The sequence below is a fragment of the Chaetura pelagica genome, unplaced genomic scaffold (genome assembly GCF_000747805.2).
Source record: "Chaetura pelagica isolate M959 unplaced genomic scaffold, ChaPel_1.0 scaffold66, whole genome shotgun sequence".
Classification (NCBI taxonomy): domain Eukaryota; kingdom Metazoa; phylum Chordata; class Aves; order Apodiformes; family Apodidae; genus Chaetura; species Chaetura pelagica.
The window spans coordinates 1,199,563-1,218,856 of NW_009953811.1; the positions used below are offsets into that span (position 1 = coordinate 1,199,563).

General features: G+C 37.4%; 1 protein-coding gene across 1 annotated transcript in view; it reads right to left on the reverse strand.

The window, feature by feature from the left end:
- Nucleotides 1-19,294, reverse strand: part of SEMA3A (sema domain, immunoglobulin domain (Ig), short basic domain, secreted, (semaphorin) 3A) — a gene marked incomplete at its 5' end in the record, with an annotated part of 168,657 nt that overhangs the window by 101,379 nt on the left and 47,984 nt on the right. Inside the window, 2 exons of the mRNA XM_010001255.1 lie at nucleotides 15,590-15,652; nucleotides 18,357-18,514. Of these exons, the coding sequence (XP_009999557.1) occupies nucleotides 15,590-15,652; nucleotides 18,357-18,514 (221 nt within the window). The remainder of the gene's footprint in view (nucleotides 1-15,589; nucleotides 15,653-18,356; nucleotides 18,515-19,294) is intronic.

The following is a 19,294-nucleotide window of genomic DNA, read 5'->3' on the forward strand; positions in this document are numbered from 1 at the left end:
AGCAGGACTGTGCTTTGTCTTGTCTGGTTTGATATATCATGATTTACAGAATCACAGAATCGTCAGAGTTGGAAAGGACCTCTAGAGATCTAGTCCAACCCCCATTATTTAAAAAAATGTCTTTGTGGTCTACTACTATGGTTTGTGAAAGTTTTTTAAAATTGCCTGCTTGAAGAGCACGAAATGTCAGAGGCCAGTGGACACTGACCTTTGAAAAATACTGTGAGTGCATGGGGCTAGACCCACAGTCAGGGTGAAAAAGCAAAACAAATCATCCTGATGTCAGAGGTGTTATTCTGATTTATATCAACATTACACCTGTGACTCTATAGGCATTCCCTATATACTGTTCATCTGCTTACCTATAATATACAGGAAAAAAAGTATTAGCAAATACTTTAAAGGTGAGACAGAAAACCCTACTTAGTTTAGGGGCAGAGTCCTCTTTGATTTCTATGGATGGGAATTAAGAAAAATTCTATCATCATCTTCACTGAATTGTTGCAGATCAGCTGGAGGGGAGAAGGGGAGAGGGAGAGCGGGGCAGGAATTAACTGTATCATAGCTAAATTTTAGCTTCAACTGTTCAGGATTTATATCAGTGTCACTGTGCAATTGTCAGTAAATTACTCTGGATTTATATTTCCCAAAGCAGATTTGGCTTATTAATCCCTGCCTTAATTGCTTGTACAACATGTTTTAATCATAGTTTCTTGAGAGATGCACAACCTAGTTAAACAATGGGGAAGGTAAATACCTACAACAATAAACTTTTGACTATGACAAATACATGTATATAACATTCAAAGTTCCTATTCCAGTTCAGACTGATCTTACAGCTTCCTTGTGTTTTATAGCTGCATAAAGGAACCATTAAGGTCATTCAGTAAAGTCTCATACATGTCCCTAACAGATTAGGTTTCTTCATATATTTTATATGACTGTAAAATAATAAATAAAGAGGCGTATTAAACCACAATAAATGACATCAAAGTAAAGTTACAGTTCTGATTTAAGCCCTTGTCAACTCAGGAAGTTCTAAGTGAAGTTCCTGCCCTGCACGGGAGACAGTGCTAATCTCCCTGGAACAATAGCAACAGGCATGTTGATTTCAATTGCAGGGTAATCAGACTGTTCCCTTTGCCTAACTGTGCTCAAGTACGGCTGCACAGACAGTGTCTTGTATGGAAATGTTGTACCTGTGTGTCTGATGTTCTGAGTTTAGCAAGAGTTTGCTTTGTGATGATGAATATTAGGTTTTCCCAGCTTATGTGCCTCTGGGAGGAAAAAGCTGCCCATAAAACTGTAACAAGTTTAACAGCTTTGAGTGATTCACTCAGACTCCAAATCTCACCACACGTGAATGACAAAGAAGGTGTGTGCACTGAATGCAGTTTGGATCCGACACTGCATGAGACCTGGGTGCCTGGCTCACATTTTCAGTCTCTGTTTCCCCATTCCTCACTGTGAGGCTCCTACAAGGGCATTCAGACACTGCCACTTGTGAAACTTGGCAGAGGGCTCTGCCAGTCCTGACACCGGTGGCTACGTCAATTTGACTACAAAGCAACTCCCCGACCCCCTTGGCTGGAGGCCTGGAATGACTTAGGTGCCTCCAGCTGGGCTTGTCCCACTTGGCAGCAGCCTTGCCCCTTGCTAGACCCCCAGGCCAGAGCTATATTGTCAGAGTGGAGGTCTGTGCCAGCAGAATGAGGCATTTCACTACATGATCCCAGAGTGTAAGGCACTGGATAGGAGACAAAGGCAACAAAAGAAATATAGTATCTCAGTAAAATACAGCAGAATGGAGCAAAATACCCACCGGAAGAAGAGGAAGTAATGCAGAGCCAGAAGCTGTAAGGAACAAATTGTCAGGGAATTTAAACACTGTGTCTGTGTGTGAGTTCAGTTCCCCACTACCTTTGTATCCATTTTCACTTTCTCTGGTAAAGGGAACATATCCATATCCTTTTCAGTATTGTTCTTTGTTAAGCAAAATAGCCAAAGGAAGAAAATTAGGCTTTATAAAATTATTTTCCAGGTGAAAATCTGTTTCATTTTTTGTTTTGTTTTGTTTTGTTTTTTTCCTATAAATGAAAGCACGGTGGTATGGGAATGTAAAATACTTTTAGTCTAATAAGATGAATAAAAGTGAATGCAAGGTTTGCAAAGTTCTCTGTAGGCAGGAAAGTACTACTTGGATTGGTTATGACAATATCTTGAAGAAAAGCAGCAATGGAATCACCATAGTGAATCATGATAAATTCTTCCACCTAACAATCCTGTATATTATAGTGAGCAGCTTATTATTAGAAAAAAATCTCTTGTATATAAAAAGCTAAACACTGGTTTATGCCCTAAAACTTGAGTTTATATACATACATAGAGCAGAAAGCGAAAGTGATTTCATGTGGTACAGAATGATTGAGGTAGAAATTCAAAGAGAAAATTAGGTGCATCATGCAGGAGTTACTACAGTCCTCAAAACATCATTCATTTATCTTGCCTACCCCTTGAGAGGATTTATCTTCATTCATATGTCAATAAACGGTAAAAGGTTTCCCTGAGAGCTGTAGGTTCTGCCTTTGGCCTTGTACAGAAGTACCTCTATCTTAAAATCCAAGCAGCTAAGCCCCTACATCACATCTGAGACCTCCTAGCATAGCCTGTAAGGTCTTTCTCTGCCTGTCCTGAAAGAGAACTTCTTTAGATAGCTACTTTTTGAAGCTTTTACAGCGTAACTGTTGGATCTGCTTCTGCAAACAGCCCTGTGACAGCATCATTGCCAATATTCTCCAAAGCATGGTGAAATAAAAATGGTTTGTGCCCTGATCTGGCACTGCCCTGTGCCCAAACGTGGGGCACAATCTAGTTTGTTTCTCTGTTTGAAGGAATTTAGATATGTATCCCTCACCAAAGCCAAAACAGACACTACAGTCTTTCCTGGCATACAAGGGCAGAAGGACATCCAACTGAAGCCATTCTACTTTGCTTACAGGAGTTAAAGGTTCATTTGGCCACCTGGAAGAGACAGTAGTTCACTGGGCATTCCTGAGTGAGAAAAAGGTACATAATATATGTTTACATTTCCTCTAAACCTGACTGAGGAGGTTCTGAGGTTTTGATCCTCAGCTCCATGCTGACAGTTTATTGAATGAAAGTGGCTAAAACCATTTGCATCCTACTACAGCACTGCAGCCAAATCACCAACCAGACTGCAAATTCTGCTGCACTAAACTCCTACTTGTAAAACAAGTTGAGAAGTTATTAGACTGTCACATTCAGTGTGTGAATTAAAGTCAGAGAGGTTCAGTGAGTATGGACACAGTTCTTAACTCTAAATTTCAATTCCAAATAGTATATACCATGAATAAGAGGGGAGGGCCTGTCTTGAAGAAAAGATAGTGTGTTAATTAGGTTTTCCAGAAGGGCACCCAATATATGAAGATCAATATGTCTGACTTACTAACCAAACATACATATTTATTTTTTAATAATTTTCTAATATTTATATATCAAATTGATAGAAGGGCTTACACAGAGAGAGATTAGCTTGAATAAATAAATTACAAAAAAAAGTCTGCAACCAAAATCATAGGAGCCAAATGCAGAAAGATTGAAAAACAAACACTACAGATATGTAACACATCAGTGTCAGTCTGTGTTATGCAGCCTTTTCCCGGACAGTTACAAAAATATAGTCCATCCATCTGTCAAAACATCTGCTCCACATATGAAAATTAAAACAGAATTTAGGGGGGTTTTATGAGTTTCCAGTAATTATCTCTTCTTCAGAAGCCTGGAAGTCACATCCTTCAATCTGGATTACTAACGCAACAAAAGAGTTTTTAATGACATTTTTTTTTAAGTGGAAGTTAAAGGGTAAGTCCCTGTCACCAACTAATAGCCAGAATTTTCTCCTTATTTTCAGAAAGCTGTTTCTTTTTTTTTTTTTTTTTTTTTTTTTTTTTTTTTCTAACCAGCATTGATGTCCATCCTACTTTTCAGATATTACAGCAAATGCAAAGGCCAGATTATGCAGGGCAATACATGGAAATCCAAATAATCCATTACAGTATCATTAGCTTCCAGTTTTCTGCTGATTTCATTTCATTCAAATTCTTCCTTTACTTCAGCCTTCCTGCATAGACAAATGATTAAAATATCAGAAGGTTCTGGCCAAACTGAATGGGCAAGGGGATTTAAAGCTATCATCTAACAGCTGGACAAACAAAATAAATACGTGTTTTGTCTTTCAAATCAAAGAGGATGGACTATGTCCATATAAAGTCCCATGCATTAGTTTAATTAATGCATTTACTTTTTTCTTTTTTTTTTTTTTTTCCTTCTGTCCAATTAGTTGAATTCTCAAGTAGCAAGGTCAGAGATATCCATGGAGAATAAGTAATCCCTGATATTACTGCTGTCATTCAAATTTATCACAGTGCTGAAAGATGTCCCAAATTTATCTGGGAGCTTTTTAACTTCTCTCTTTTGCTAATGGGCAAATGTCAGCTGCCATCAGTTCAGTCTGTATTAGCTGGGTATCTTTTCCAGCATACAGCAGCACTGTTTCAAGGAAAATATTTTTGGAGTGTTAGTGTAATAAAGATATGTGTTATTGCTATGGACACAGATGATCGATTCTCAGCTAGATCCTGCAAACACTTCAGCATGTCAGTAAGCACAGGCAAGGAACTCCTCTTCTGGGTGAGCTTTACATGGCATATGCTTTCACAGTTCCAGCTGCTTGTGTGCAAGTTTTCTTGTAAAATGCAGTGGGAGTATTTAAAAATGGTTACTCTTTTCCTCTCTCTATTATTTTAGCACTTAGGAAAATATTGCTCAAGCAGCACAGTTTGCTTAAAAAGACTCAGAGTAAGCAGAAAACAAAGCAAGTCAATCCAAGTTGTATTCAAGTTAAAATGCAATGATTTTTAAAAAAATATTTTACTGGAGTAAGCTAGTTGATAGCACTGCTGCAAAGTTATCATGCAAAGTGCTGCATTGGCAGTAACAGGAAAGCCCCCAAGTACTAGGAGCTTTGTACCAGGCCTTAATGGGTAGGGGAAATGATGCCTGGCACCTGTCCTCGATGAGAGAACCTTCCAGCTGAACCTGTATAGGCAGGTGCATGATTTTAGAGCCGGGAAGGACATCTGGCATGCAAATATTTGCAGACTATGATTTATTGCTGTGTACCCCTTGCAGTTTTGATCAATAACATAATTTCCATCCCTGTTTTGTTGACACTGTGCCTTGCAATCAGCAGGATCAATGTTACATAGTCCCACCCTCTGAAAAAGTAATTCTGCGTTGCTGAGTGAAGTTAGTTGAGCAGCTGAAATGTCAGGGTCTGTGTTACAGAAAGGGATTTCTATTAACTTAGTTCTTGAGGATTCCACCTCCATTAGTTAAAGCCTTATAAGCAGTGTGTCTTACATCAATGACACACACAAATACAATATAAAACTAAAATACGTCTAGGTGAACAAAATACCTAGTCTCTTTTCTAAATCTATGTTATTTTGTGGACTGTATTTTAATTGTACTTCACTTTCTACCTCAGAGCTTTGAAAAAGCTGGCAGATTCCCAGATTCATACTGGATCGTGATCTGGAGGACTTCAAATTGCATCATGATCTAGAGGACTTGATACCCTTGGAAATGTCAGGAATGACACTACCTTTAGGCATGGTGACCACTGCCAATATTACAGACGAACTCTTGATTAATTCCATATCTAGACTTTACTCTGATGTCAAGATGCGCCTGAAGAAATTTCAGGCTGAAGGTACTGAGGAGGGTTGATAAGACATATTTGGTTGCCTAGTACAGCTTACTGTACTTCCAGTTATCTTTCCAATTAAGTTATGTCTGTTATCTATCTGATTTTTTGATATGACAAGAGTTCATGAGAATATTTTAAAAGTGTAATTTACTCAAGTTGCAGGATGTCTGCAAGAATTTAAACTATTAAAGCATCCAGACAGGAAAAAAGAAGCCAACTAGCAAAGTATATCATTTTAAAAAGCCACTGAAGAAAAGCAGATCTATTCTGATTCCTTCAACCCACAAAACTGCATGCCATATTAGCAAACAGCTGCATTGTCAGCACACTTGCACAGCAGATGGAAGGCTCCCCTGGGTTCTTCCTTTGTGACAGTGAGTGTGAAACACAAAATGTCTCCCTGCCCGTCTACCTACCTACTTGCAAATCTGGTGGCCACTAATGGTACTTGGTCATTTGGCCCAGAGTTAACCACTAAAGCTAATCATGGAGGTTGCTAAGTTCGTGGGATATTCCTTAAGATCTGTCCTGAGAACATCCCAAGATGTATTAAGAACAGTGTGGCCAGCAGATCAAGGGAGGTTCTCCTCTCTCTCTACTTTGTCCTTGTAAGATCACATCTGGACAATTGTGTTCAGTTCTAGGCTCTCCAGCTCAAGACATGTAGGGATATACTTGGAAAGAGTCCAACAGAGGCTACGAGGATGATTAAGGGACTGGAACATCTGTCATATGAAGAAAGGCTAAGAGACCTGGGGCTATTTAGCCTTGAGAAAAGAAGACTACGAGGGGACCTTATTAATGTCTACAAATATCTGAAGGGTGGATGCCAAGAATGGGCCAGTCTCTTCTCAGTGGTGCCCTGGGATAGGACGAGGGGAAATGGCACCAAGTGACAACACAGGAAGTTCCACCTTAGAATGAGGAAAAACTTCTTTACTGTGAGGGTGAGGACAGGCTGCCCAGAGAGATTGTGGAGTCTCCTTGTCTGGAGACTTTCAAGACCCGTCTGGACGCATTCCTGTGTGATCTGCCCTGGGTCTTCCTACTGCAGCAGGAGAGGTGGACTTGATCTTCAAAGGTCCCTTCCAACCCCTACGATTCTATGATTCTATGCCTCCGTTGTCTGCACAGTCTGAACAGATCAGGTGTTTAAATCTTTCTTGTTAGGACTAATCTTCTGACTTAGTGATCTTAGGAAGTAAAATTTCTCCACATTTTTTCTGCATTCAGTATTTTTAAATTACACTATATGTTTCCAGACCTTAAATCTTCATTCAGCAGATGCAGATAATAGACCTGTGAAGAGCTAGAGGCATGCCAAGAAAAGGCTGCAGCACTAAATACGTGATTTAATAACCATCTCATATTTTTGTGCATCTGGTTAATGCGTAGTTAACACATAGGCAAAACAAAGTCCTTTGTGGATGCAGTCCAGCAAACAAGTGGGTTTTCAGGATTTTTCAGCCACAGCACAACTGTTGTACATTAAACCTTTCCATGAGCATTAGCAAGCTTCCTTTATTTTGAATTGTTATGTTTTTCAGTAGTATGTACTTCCTACAGCACTGAATGAATTTATTTAAGGAACAGAAGAGTATTTGAGGGATAAGTCAAAACACTGGGAAGCCTTGAGGTCAAGCAGAAGGCAGTCCTTTTCTGACCACAACTTTGAAACAAAATAGTTTTTGCTCTGTAGGGTAAACTTGTCCCACATTTTGGGCATGGCTTTATTAACTAAGAAATTAACAATACTGCTTGGTTTCAGCTCTAGCAGTCTCACCAAGCCCGGCAGCAATTTAAGTTGCGACCACAGTCTAGATCTAAAGCATCTCCCTTGTCTATCTCTTCTATCTGGGTGGGGTAATCACCTGTCTCCTGGAGAAATCAGATTACACCCCGCCTTTCCGAATAGGATCAACACCTGCTAATTGGGTGGAGTATTTCAGACAAACAGGTTGTCAAGCCTGCTGGAGGCACATAAAGCACTTAGACTCCATATCAGTCAGCTTGCCTTTATTCAGCATGCTACAGGCATATCCTGTAACGACTTCCATTCACAGCCACCTGAGATAAACATGCTCAAAACTTCTGTGTCAGAAGTGAACATAAACCCATGAATCGCTGAAAGGAAGCAAAGGACTGTTTCATCTATGAGGCACAGTTCCTTAGCAATATGGGTGCCTGTAAATAAATATAATCTGTAAGCTGTACCATGAAGTTGCAGGTGCCTTACTGTGGGAATCTGGAAATTCGTGTGTGTGGATATTAAACTATTATGACACCACAGACAGATGCTGAACAGAGCACTCTTAAATAAGAAAGAAGTGATATTCCCACTCAGTAAAAGTTGGGCATCAAAGTGAACTTTTTGAAATGAGAGTTTGTTCAGTGGTTTTTGGTTGGGTGTTGGTTTTTTTGTTGTTGCTGTTCGGCTGTTTTGGTTTTGTTTGTTTGTTTTTTGGTGGCTGTTTTTGGCTGGTTGGTTTTGGTTATTTGGTTTAGTTTTGGTTATTTTTAATATTCATGATACATGTAGAGTAACCTGAAGTTTTGGGATATTATTAATCAGGAAGGAATTACCAAGGGAAAAAGAGATCAATAGATGGTTTGATCCAACACAGATCACAACACTCAATTAGAAAAAGAAAAATAACACACAAAGAAACCAACAGTAAGGAAGAAAGATACACCTTCTCCCTTTATTTGCTGTTCTTTCTTTTCTTGCTCCACCATTTTCAGAATATAGAACTCTATCTATGCTGAAAAGTAGTTTTAAAGAACTTCTGTTGACATGAAGATGTGGAAACTGAACAAAGGACTAGCTTTGACATAGGAAATAATTCCGTATTATTTCCTAGGATATTTTAAGAACTGTCCCTTTAGCTAGTATTTAGTTTAGAAAAAAGACAATATTTTAGATTTGTGTGCAGCAGGGAAGAGTTTAGTAGACCTAGTTTTGGTGCATGTAAGTAACAGGACTACAGAAAAAAAAGTAGTTGTGGACTAACTTAGTAGTGACATAGTGACCACATCTTGAGTGTAGAGGAACTGTGACGTGATCTTTCAAAATAGACCTATCCTTAATGTTTAAACTAGCCTCCCTTTTATGAAAGCAACAGGAAAAAAAAACAAACAACACAACAAAACAAAAACTAAACCAATTAAAAAAACCCAAAACCCCAAACAAAACCACGCTCCAAACCCCCCAAAAAATCCAAACAACAAAAAAAACCCAGTCCAATTGCTAAAAAAGAAAAAAAAAAAAACCACAACTAAGCAAATGCAGGAGGGAGGAGGGTGAGAGGGCTGAGGGGGGTCGGGGTGAGGGAGAAAAAAAAGGATGTTATTGGTGTTAGTGGCACCTAGAGAAAGGCTTTTCTCTGAGTTTGTGAGCATCAGACTGAAGCCCTGAGAGAAAACAGGGCTGAAACATACTGATCTTTTTTACTAGGTATCCAGTTAATGTGTTTCTCTGCAAAGAAATGTCCAAGAATACATCTACTCTATCCATCTTGGGATGCAATAATCATATCAAGGAATTATCCAACATAATTTTGAAATGACAACAGCTAGTAACTCAGCCATAAATAAATGTAATCCTCAGACTTCGCCAAAGCCAAACTAGGGCTCATGAGGAACACCTATTGTTAAAAAGTAAACCCTGCCATTTTGAGAATGACTTTTCCTCTGTTTCTGCTTTACTTTTCCTTTGCTAGCTCTGCGACTTTGTATTTCAAAGATAACAAAGAAAACATTTCTGCAAGACTGCATTAAATCTGATGAATATTGTTTCCTTCAAAAGCAAATTTCCATAGTCACACCTATAAACAGAAAAATAAGCCCAAGATTGGAAAATTAGGTTTCTCCTTGATCTGTATCAATTTGTTCCTCATATCCAAAGACTTAAATGACTTCCATGATATATAAGTGGGTAAAATATGAAAATCTGAACAACTGCCAACTTAATCCTTCCTCTGTGTAAGTACACAAGTTATTACCTTACAGTAACTGATTAGCCTTGGTCAGTTCATATAAAGAAATATATGCAAATGCCTAAATGAACACAAGCTGTAGGATCAACTTCTGAACAAGGAGCCACAAATGAGGCTTTATGCTGCTGGGTATGTTGTGGGGGTCCATCCATCCAAGAACTGGAGCTGGCCCAGCCAGAATTTCCCAGGGGCAAAAAATTTTGTTAGAGAGCTCCACAGGACTTTGAAAGACTCCAGTGTATTACACTACATTTTTACCAAGCTCAGTTAACTTCTAAGTGAAGGGCTTGTAGGTTTGTTATATTTTTTCCCTGTGTATCTTTCTGTTTTGTTTGTAGTATATGCAAAGGAAAATTATGCAGCAACAATATTAAAGCAGCACACTACTTACATTATGTCTTCATCTCTTATCTCTCAGATGGTAAGAAATGATAGGAAAACATGACGCCGACATTAAAGATCATGGACAAGACTAAGCAGCGAGCAGCTCTCAAGCTAATTATCCCAGCATACCAAGTGGGACAGTTGGTAAGAGTTGCAGTGACACAATTTGTCTACAAAGGGCCCAAAAGTCATGTAAATTCTGTCCCTGACAGATGTCTGTTGCTTTAGATTTTTGCTCACTTTACCCCTTCCTACTCCCAGGGGAAATGCACCTTTTCCCCAGTCCCAAGACTTTAGGCTTTGGTCAAGGATTTCAGTGCTACACTGGAGACAGGGTGCCAGAAAGCACACAGGGGTGGTGCTGGGGGTGAGTGTCAGAAAAGCTGGAAATCTGGCTGTAGATGTCCTCCAAAGGAAGAACCCTGACAGAAAGGGATGAACTTGGTGTGTCGGCACACCCAAAGGGCCAGAGGTAATTTGACCGGAAAAATGGTGCCTGTGAGATGAATATAGAAGCAGGCTTTCTAGATCCAGACAGCATTGTATATTTGATTTTCAGATTCCCTCTTCAGGTCTTTGTTTACAATAACAGATGAAAAGAATTACTTTTACTTTCTGCCTCCAGCTTGCTATATTTTCCCTAAGGCAACAACAGTAGCAAAATGAGTTAAAGTGAAGAGTGCTCATTTATTGCCAGCTTTGGTTTTCCAAAGTATCACCAGATATGGCTGAGGGACACTTGCTAAGTTACACACCACTTTTTTTGTGTGTTTTGTCTTCTTTTTTCTTTTAACTCATTGCACATTGATGGATCTATAAGCCTGTGGCATTGCTAATCTTCCTATCACTTAGGGAGGAGCTGGAAAACTTTAAAGGAAGCATAAATGGAGATGACGTAATAACATTTTGGTTTAAATTAAGTATTATCATTACAAAATGAGATGGTGAATTCAACTACAGCCACGTGAGTCTACCTGCATGAACCATAAACTCAATAATTAAGTGCCAGCCACACTAAAGTGCAAAGAAGCATGCACAAAGTATAGATATGCCATGTGTAGCTTAAGAGTCTTGCTTCTTCTTAACTGAGCTACAGTGATTCCAAATTGCCACCAAAAGCACTAACAAATATAGAAAAATGAATCATTGTTGAATTCAGGTAAGAGTTAATAACGAGGTAAAATTCAATGGCAATTAAAAAGCCCAAGTAGATGCCTATCCCCTATAAATTATAATACAATCAGTGCTAATACACACACAATTGTGCTGATGTACTTTAGCTGTTAAGGAAATAATACAAAAATGTAACACTCAGTATGGACCTCTTAGTTTATGTGACAGAGCATATGTGGAAGCTTACTGGTACCAAGTAAAAGTACTTGGCAGTAGTTTTATCTGCTGCTATATCAACATTTAGTTTCCACAAGAAACATCCCAGAAGTAACTGAATTCACATAGCATGCAAAGTGTGTAGAAGTATCTGTCACCATGTAGCTTGTCTTAAGTGACCTTGTTAAAGTACCCATTGATATTCTGAAGATTTATACATGTCAAGGCTAGAAGGGACTATTTCAACAATTTAATTTGAGCTGTGATCTTTAAACGTGGTTAAATAAATTAGATAGTCTAATCACACTTGAAAAAAACATCCTAAGGTGCCCTTCAGAAACACATTTTTAAAACTTTAAAGTCATAGAAATCTATCAGACACTTTAATAGGGATTTCTCTGATTAATGGTGTACCATATGACATATAGTGCCTCAGCCAAATCTAGTGCAGAGATGTATCAACTAAACAGCAGCCAATAGCCAATATAAAAAACAATAGTAAATTAATAGTTTAAGGATTAGATGAATTTTGGAGTCAACAAGCCATCTCTCCCCTATCCATCCCTGCAAAACTAGCTAGTGTTTATGGTAACTCTTTTGAATCCCCAAGCTTTGCTTTGTTGGTCTATGACATCCCAGAAATGTAAGAGTGGGACTGTAGCCACTTTTTTTTTTGCAGTCACCTATTATTTAACCCCTATGTAATTCAGAGGTGGCCACATGTTTCTTCTGGGTTACAGGTGTTTGTGAGACCTTAAATTCAAAATCCTGAGGCTCACTAGTGAGGGATATGACTAACGTTTATTCTGTACATTAAGTTCAGTATAAAAGCTGAGAAGTATTCTGTACAGACTTTGTCTTCGTTAATCATTACCGAGGTATGGTCAAGAATTGTGAGATATATTTTTGTGGGCCTTACAGCAACCAGAATAGATCAAATGATAGATTCAATTCCAGAATAGCAAGAAATCCCCACAGAATTGGTCATTTAGTTGAATTACGTAAGCAAATATCTATTATTTACAGTCTTTAATTTTTCATGAACAACGTCACACTGGTGCTTGTGGTGCTGAGGAAATGGAAATATACTGCAATACTAAGTACTTACAAATAGGACTTTAAGTACTATTTTATTGGAAAAGTATCTATATTTTGTGAAAAAGTGTAGAGTTAACTTCTGTCATAGAAGTCCTGCTGTAAGTTCTGCAGAGCTGGGGTGAGTCATTCAGCCTCTCTTCTTAGCTTACCCATATAAAAAAATAAAACTTGTAGCATACTTTTCAAGATTTATCCAGCTATATGTGAGCAAAGCCTAACCAATTACCATATACTAAGCCCTTTAAGAAATAGAAATGAAAATGACTGCTTAAGGAACAAAGGGATACTAGGAGAGCGGGAACAGCCTATAAGTTGGCCGCCCTCCTCAAATCCCGTGTGGACTGTCCTGAGCTACAAACCTGCTGTGCCTGGATTGGCATGACTGACAGCGTCAGTACAAGGAATCCCTCTGAAGGAGTGAAAACGACAGTAAATTACATCTTATAATTATGAGAGGAAATCTCAGGGGTCATAGCTGAGGTTAGCAGCGGGGCAGAGCCAGGGTTATACTCGCGCTGCAGCTGCTGGAGTGCACCTGGCCTATTAGTGGGGACCTGCATTCTCAGCACTGACTTCCCCTGGAGGTCAATAATTAAAAAAAAAATTTCTAAAAAAGACCTGAGTAGAAGTATAGACTGCCATGTAGAAAGTTTTGAACCATCACGAGTGAAGAGTATCTAATATCTTAGCAGCGGTACATGCTGAAAGCAATATTAAATCAAATATGTTTTGTATGTCACTTCACTTGTCCTCTGTTTCTCTTGTTCCTTCTAATTACAGTCTGTTGAGCTATTTTTATGGCCTTTATATTTCACACTCCCAAGGTACTGACAATGGTTTTAAGGAATAAATGAGGGAGGAATAATAAGTTTCTTAAATGATCTGTAATCTTATCTGTAATTACAGTTAAAGCACTTACATTCAATACTTGGTTTGTAATGCACTATTTTATGGGAAGAATAGGTAGGCATAAATATTTAAAGATGATGACTTGAACACGCTAAGATATACATTACATCTTTCAAGTTGCCTGCCAAAACTAGACCTACATTAAATATGACCTATGCATTATTATTACTTTTTTTAAATATTTCTCATGTTTGCAGAGGCATCTAAAAATTAGAAAAAAAAATGCAACAAACCCACGCGCAACAACCAATATATGTGAAAAATACTTTTCAAAACAAAGTATCTGATCCTGGCAACCTTGTGTTGTGCTACTGTTATCCTGAGCCTGAGCTGCACTGTCTCCTGAACTCTCGGCTCCTGTTCTGCCTTAATCTTTTCCAGCAGCTCATGGGAATGCTGCTTCTAACACACAGGATCAAAGCAGGAAGCCAGTGTGCCAGGGCAACGAACATGAATGAGGTATGGCATGGGCTACACCTTATACTTGTGATCAGCAGCTGTAGCTGTCATAGTATCACAGGAAGCAAAAGAACCAAGGTGAATAAAATAGTTACAGCATAAATACTTCTTACAAGTCAGAGAATGGGGATCTGAACTTCCCAGCTCACTCCAGAATACTAGTGTCTATTTACAATTAATACACTGGAATCAGGATAGTGCAATGTATAAAACATACTCCTTCTTACTATTGTGAATTTATAAAAATAATTATTAAAAGAGTACACTTTCATTCTAGGTTTTGAATCTCATTAATTTTCTAGGTTTCAAACCCAGCTATTAAAAAAATCTACTTAATGTAATATCATAATACTTAGTATAAGATCAAGCTATAAGGTTAATTTTCTCAGACAATTTCCACTAGCCCTAGTTTTTTTTAACCTTGAATATTAGATATGCTAGTTCTCATCTTGCAGTGTACTCCTGAAAATTATTTGTGAACATGAAGATGGATTAATTTAAATGCATAATTTCTATGTAATGAGATAGCACAAGTTATCGGGCATTCCAGCTATCCCTTCACATTTACAGCTTAGCCCGTATTTCTTAGTGTTTACCTAATCCACCCTTACTGTTCCCAGATGTCTTTTTAAGAAAGACAACTGTCCTCTATGGCCTAGGTAAAGACTGATGAAACTATTTTTATTATGACCTAGGAAATTATTCAAAAGGAGCTCTCTAGAGGCATATGGTTGGCATCATGAATATTTTACAGAATCATCTCTGAAAATCAGGCCAATAGCATATTCACATGGGGCCACATTCCACCCGCAGTTATACCTTGGCAACCACAATGATTTCCCATTTGGCTGTGCTATGCAAGTATTTGTTTGGCTTATTGCATGCACGTATTTTTCATCCTTTTTTTCTCTTCTTCAGCCCTTCAGTCTTCCCATTTCCCATACTGTTCTTATAAAGAAGACAGTTATTATCAGCATGAAATGATTATTATTTGGAGGCTACTGACTATGTCTCTTCTACCTCATAAATACAGGCAATAAGATGTACACAGGAATGAAGCAAAACATACAGAAAATTATGCCTAGTGTAACAGTGTCTTTCCTGAGGCACCAAAACTGATGAAGAATGTTAAAAACACTTTGACCTCAATCTTGCTCTTAACTCCATTCAAGAAAGAGCCCAGGGAAACCCATTGATTCCAGTGAGATGCCACAAAGAGAAAACACATCTTGGAACTGACTGTAGGACTAGGACCTAGAGCAGGGCAAAAGTAGGTCAACATGTTATTTACCCTGAGATCAGGAAACAAGTATACAAGTATTAATATTTCTCATTCTGATATTTCTCCTCCCATCTCTTTCTTGCTGATTTATATTTTTTTTTGTGGTAGATATTTTCTATTTCATTTGCATGATTTCATTATATAAACTTAAATCCTTGGTCACAAAGACAAAATTTCATTATTTTGAATAAGAGGGCTGAGAGAACTCAAGACTGAAGTTGTGATCAGATTTGTGACCTTACAGAGAAGGAAAAATACTTTAAGAATTAACACAATAAGAAATAATAAAGTATTTACGATGCTTTATACAAGAAAAAAAAAGCTAAAGAGATTTGTACTTACCAGAATATCTTTTCCAGCCCACTTGCACTCATCCCTTCGGGAATGAGATACAGGCCAAACAATCTAAAGACACAGAACAAAAATCACGTTGTGTTATTTCATGCTTCAATAATCACAAATTGCAGACCAAATGCTACAGAGTTTTTACCCCGTTTCTCTCTTCCCCAGTCTTTTCCTTATTTCCTTTCCTTCCATATAATTCAATAAGAAATGAAGTGAAATTATAGAAAAAAAATATGGATAACAGGCATGACAATAAAAACAATGTTGAAATACAGTGTGTATTGCGAATCTAAGTAGTGAATCTTGAATATAACAATAAGAAGGGACTCTCCATTAAGCAAACATTCTTCCACTGTTTCATATCTGATGTATTGGGGTGTAATTGCAGATAGTTACTAACAATAAATTGGATCTATGTGAAATGCAGTCTCATGTTAGAGTTACAGCATCAGAAATTAGTTGTTTGCTTCTTCAGTGTATCTACTAGTTCACCCATTTATTAGGTTTAGTTAATTAAATAATAAAAAAAGAAGCCATGTTGTTTGAATAGTAACAACACCATCAAAACAGAAATGTTTATGCTGTTCCTAGAGCTGCCCTAACACAAGTAAACCTAAATCTAGGTTTATTGTAGCATTTGCTTAGCAGAAAATGGATCTCACCTCATACAGAGAAAATCCAGAGACCCTCACAGTCAATTATTCATGGTTTTTTTGAAAAGCTTTTAGGAATTACATATAGAATAAAACATGATCTTCCCATAAAATGCTGGGCTATTCATTTGGGAGCCTCAGATAATGCAATATGAATGGCCATAAGTCTGGATTACAGCTTTGGTGTTCAATACAGTTTGTTAAAAGAAAGTAAAAAGCTCTGTATTCAAAACGGAAAGAAAAAAGCATTAATATGGATGACAGAAGAGGTCAAAGGAAATGCTGTATGTGCCATTTGAAGATACAGTTTGCAACCACATTTTTAAATTCAAAATCTTCTTAAAACTTGAAATCCAAACAGCAATAAAACATCTTAAGTCTATGAAATAAGGCTAAAAAACTTATGAGCACATACTCTCTCGAAGGATTCCTGCTACTTCCTGTTTTTTCTATTCTCAGCTTAAAGTGTGCAGACACGTGAAAATTTAAATGTACTAGGTTTAAAAACATTAACCAAACTTCTTAGGTCTCCCAAAAAGGACGAGTCCAAGTTCAGTTGAAGTTTTGGGCAAATATTTCTATATTATGCAAACCAACATTCTAATCCATAAAATGAATGGCTAGAGGCTATATATCCTTATTCTCACAGCACAATATTTCCCTTTAATTTGGTTTAATAATCAGCTAAATTGAACCATTTTTAATAGACTGGAAAGTCTGGCTTGTTGGCTTGTGCTCCTTTGGAGTCATATGGTGCTATCAGCATTTAGACAGAAATCTTAGTTCTTTATCATATGGTGGAAACAACAATTGGTGAAGTTTTAACTCAAGTGCAGCAATGACTACATAGTTATTTTGATCGAAGTTTCTTTAGAGACCTTCCAGTCTTTAATAAGCAGATCCCCAAAGTCTTTCAGATTTTTGTCTATTCTTAAATCTAGAGTTTATTATAAGTCTGTTCTTTAAGTCTGTTGCTAATATTCAGTTCCATGTTAGCAACAACAACTCTTTATTTAATATAGTAATAACTGCATATAATTTCAAATAGCATTCTGAAGGTATCTGAATATGTAAGCATGTAAGATACAATTTCTGCCATTCTGCAGAGCTGTTTTCTGCAATAGAAACACCTTCTTTCCTTTAATTATTCCAGATGTTTTGCACATTAAGCTATCAGTCCCTCAGAGAATTCAAATAAATAGCTAGTTTCCTTTATAGCTGCTCTAAAGAGAATAGAAAAGAAAATACCCAGTTTTCCTTTTATCCTTTTTCCTTAGAGAGCACAAATGAATAGCCTGTCTTCCCTCTGAACAGAAAACACAAGGTATTTATTGCTATCATCTTAGGAAGTTAATAGTCAAATGGGCAAAAGGTCAGGAACACCAAGAAAAAAGATCCCTGGGTATTGAAGCAATGTATCTCAGAAAAAGGGTACTCTCTGGATTTTAAAATATGCCATCAAAATACATACATATAACAAATCAAACCTCTATCCCATTGCTTACCTTCTCAGTATTTTGAAATTATTTATTTAGATTCCAGCAAAATAATATCACTGAACTGTTCGTCAGCTTTTAATGTCTTGCTGCTTTTACTGGAAAATTATACACTCCACCAAGAATGGCAAGCTTTTATGGAGCTATTCCTCTTTCATTAATACTGAATCTATATTGGTCTGAAAGCAGCAGAAGCAGAGCGCCTAGCAGTGCTGGGTTAAAAGAAGAGAAATTAACACTCAGATTCCCAAACAGCTTCTTTATATCTGCAAATAAATACAGTAAGGCCTTTTTATGTAAACTGTCCTAACAGTTGTTTGGCTTTTCTAGCAGCAAACATGAAAGTATGTCTTGTTTGGGAAATACCTAGATTATTCACTTACCATTTACTTTTTCATAGTCTGAAAAAAAGCACTGTAGCTTACATAGTCATATGTTATAAGCTCATTATAAATTTCTCTTCATAGAGTCAGCAAATGTTTTTGTTGTAATAGTATTCCTGACAGCCGAACACTTACCATATCATTCATACAATGCCCAATATGGTCTGAGTAATAACAATTCTGCAACATTTAAAGTATATATTTACATTGTACGAAACATTAATGAAAGTACCTTTTGATATTCCTTGATGTTAACCAGGTTGAAAGAAAATATATGATCCTTTGCTCCAACGTACAGCCGACTCCGTTCTTCATCCAAGAGGAAGGTATGGTAACTGGAGCTATTAGCTAGTCCATTGAAATTTATTATATTGTTGGATTCCAACATTTCTGTAAGATAAAGGTAATACTTTCTGTGTTAATGTGCTCAAATAAAATACAGACTTATATTTTGACTTTTACGGATTTCATTTTAGGAATTTGTATTTATGGAGTAGAAGCCAGTGAAAGTGTTATGTAACTGGGCCCATTAATGTTTTTCTTTCAAGTATCCAAACCCAAACTGCCTGTGAGATTCACCTCTACGCAAACAAAAGTCAAAACATCAGTAAAATCAATTAAAATCCTGTAGGTGGTAAAAATCTACGTAACTCATCAAGTGTCGGGCCAAGTTCAATTTTGCTCAATAAATGAGATTCATAAAGATAAACCTGAGCCTGACCAGTCAATAGAAAATACATCTAAACACAAAATCTCCAACTTCCAACATACAGAACTATTTCATACAGATTTCTAGGTTACAAGAAGGGGTTAAGAATGATAAGTTCCTGCGATAAAATAACATGTACAATCTATTCTTATATGTAATATTCTCTTCCCAGCTTACTGACACAGGCAGCATAGTGTTCCCTTGCCTGGATTTGTGTATTTCTCCATCACAAGAATAAACCTAGAGAAGGTAGATTTGCTTCTGTTTAAGCTCAAGAATAATTTTCTCATTCTCATTCTCGCACAGCCATTGCACTTGCCAAGGACAGGGGTTTTTTATTATTTTTTTTTTTTAATACTGAAACCTCCTAGCTATTCACAAACATTAGCAAAGACACGTATTTTTCTGAAACTGCTTAAAGATATGTTCTCTGTGAGATAATACAGACCATATTAGTATAA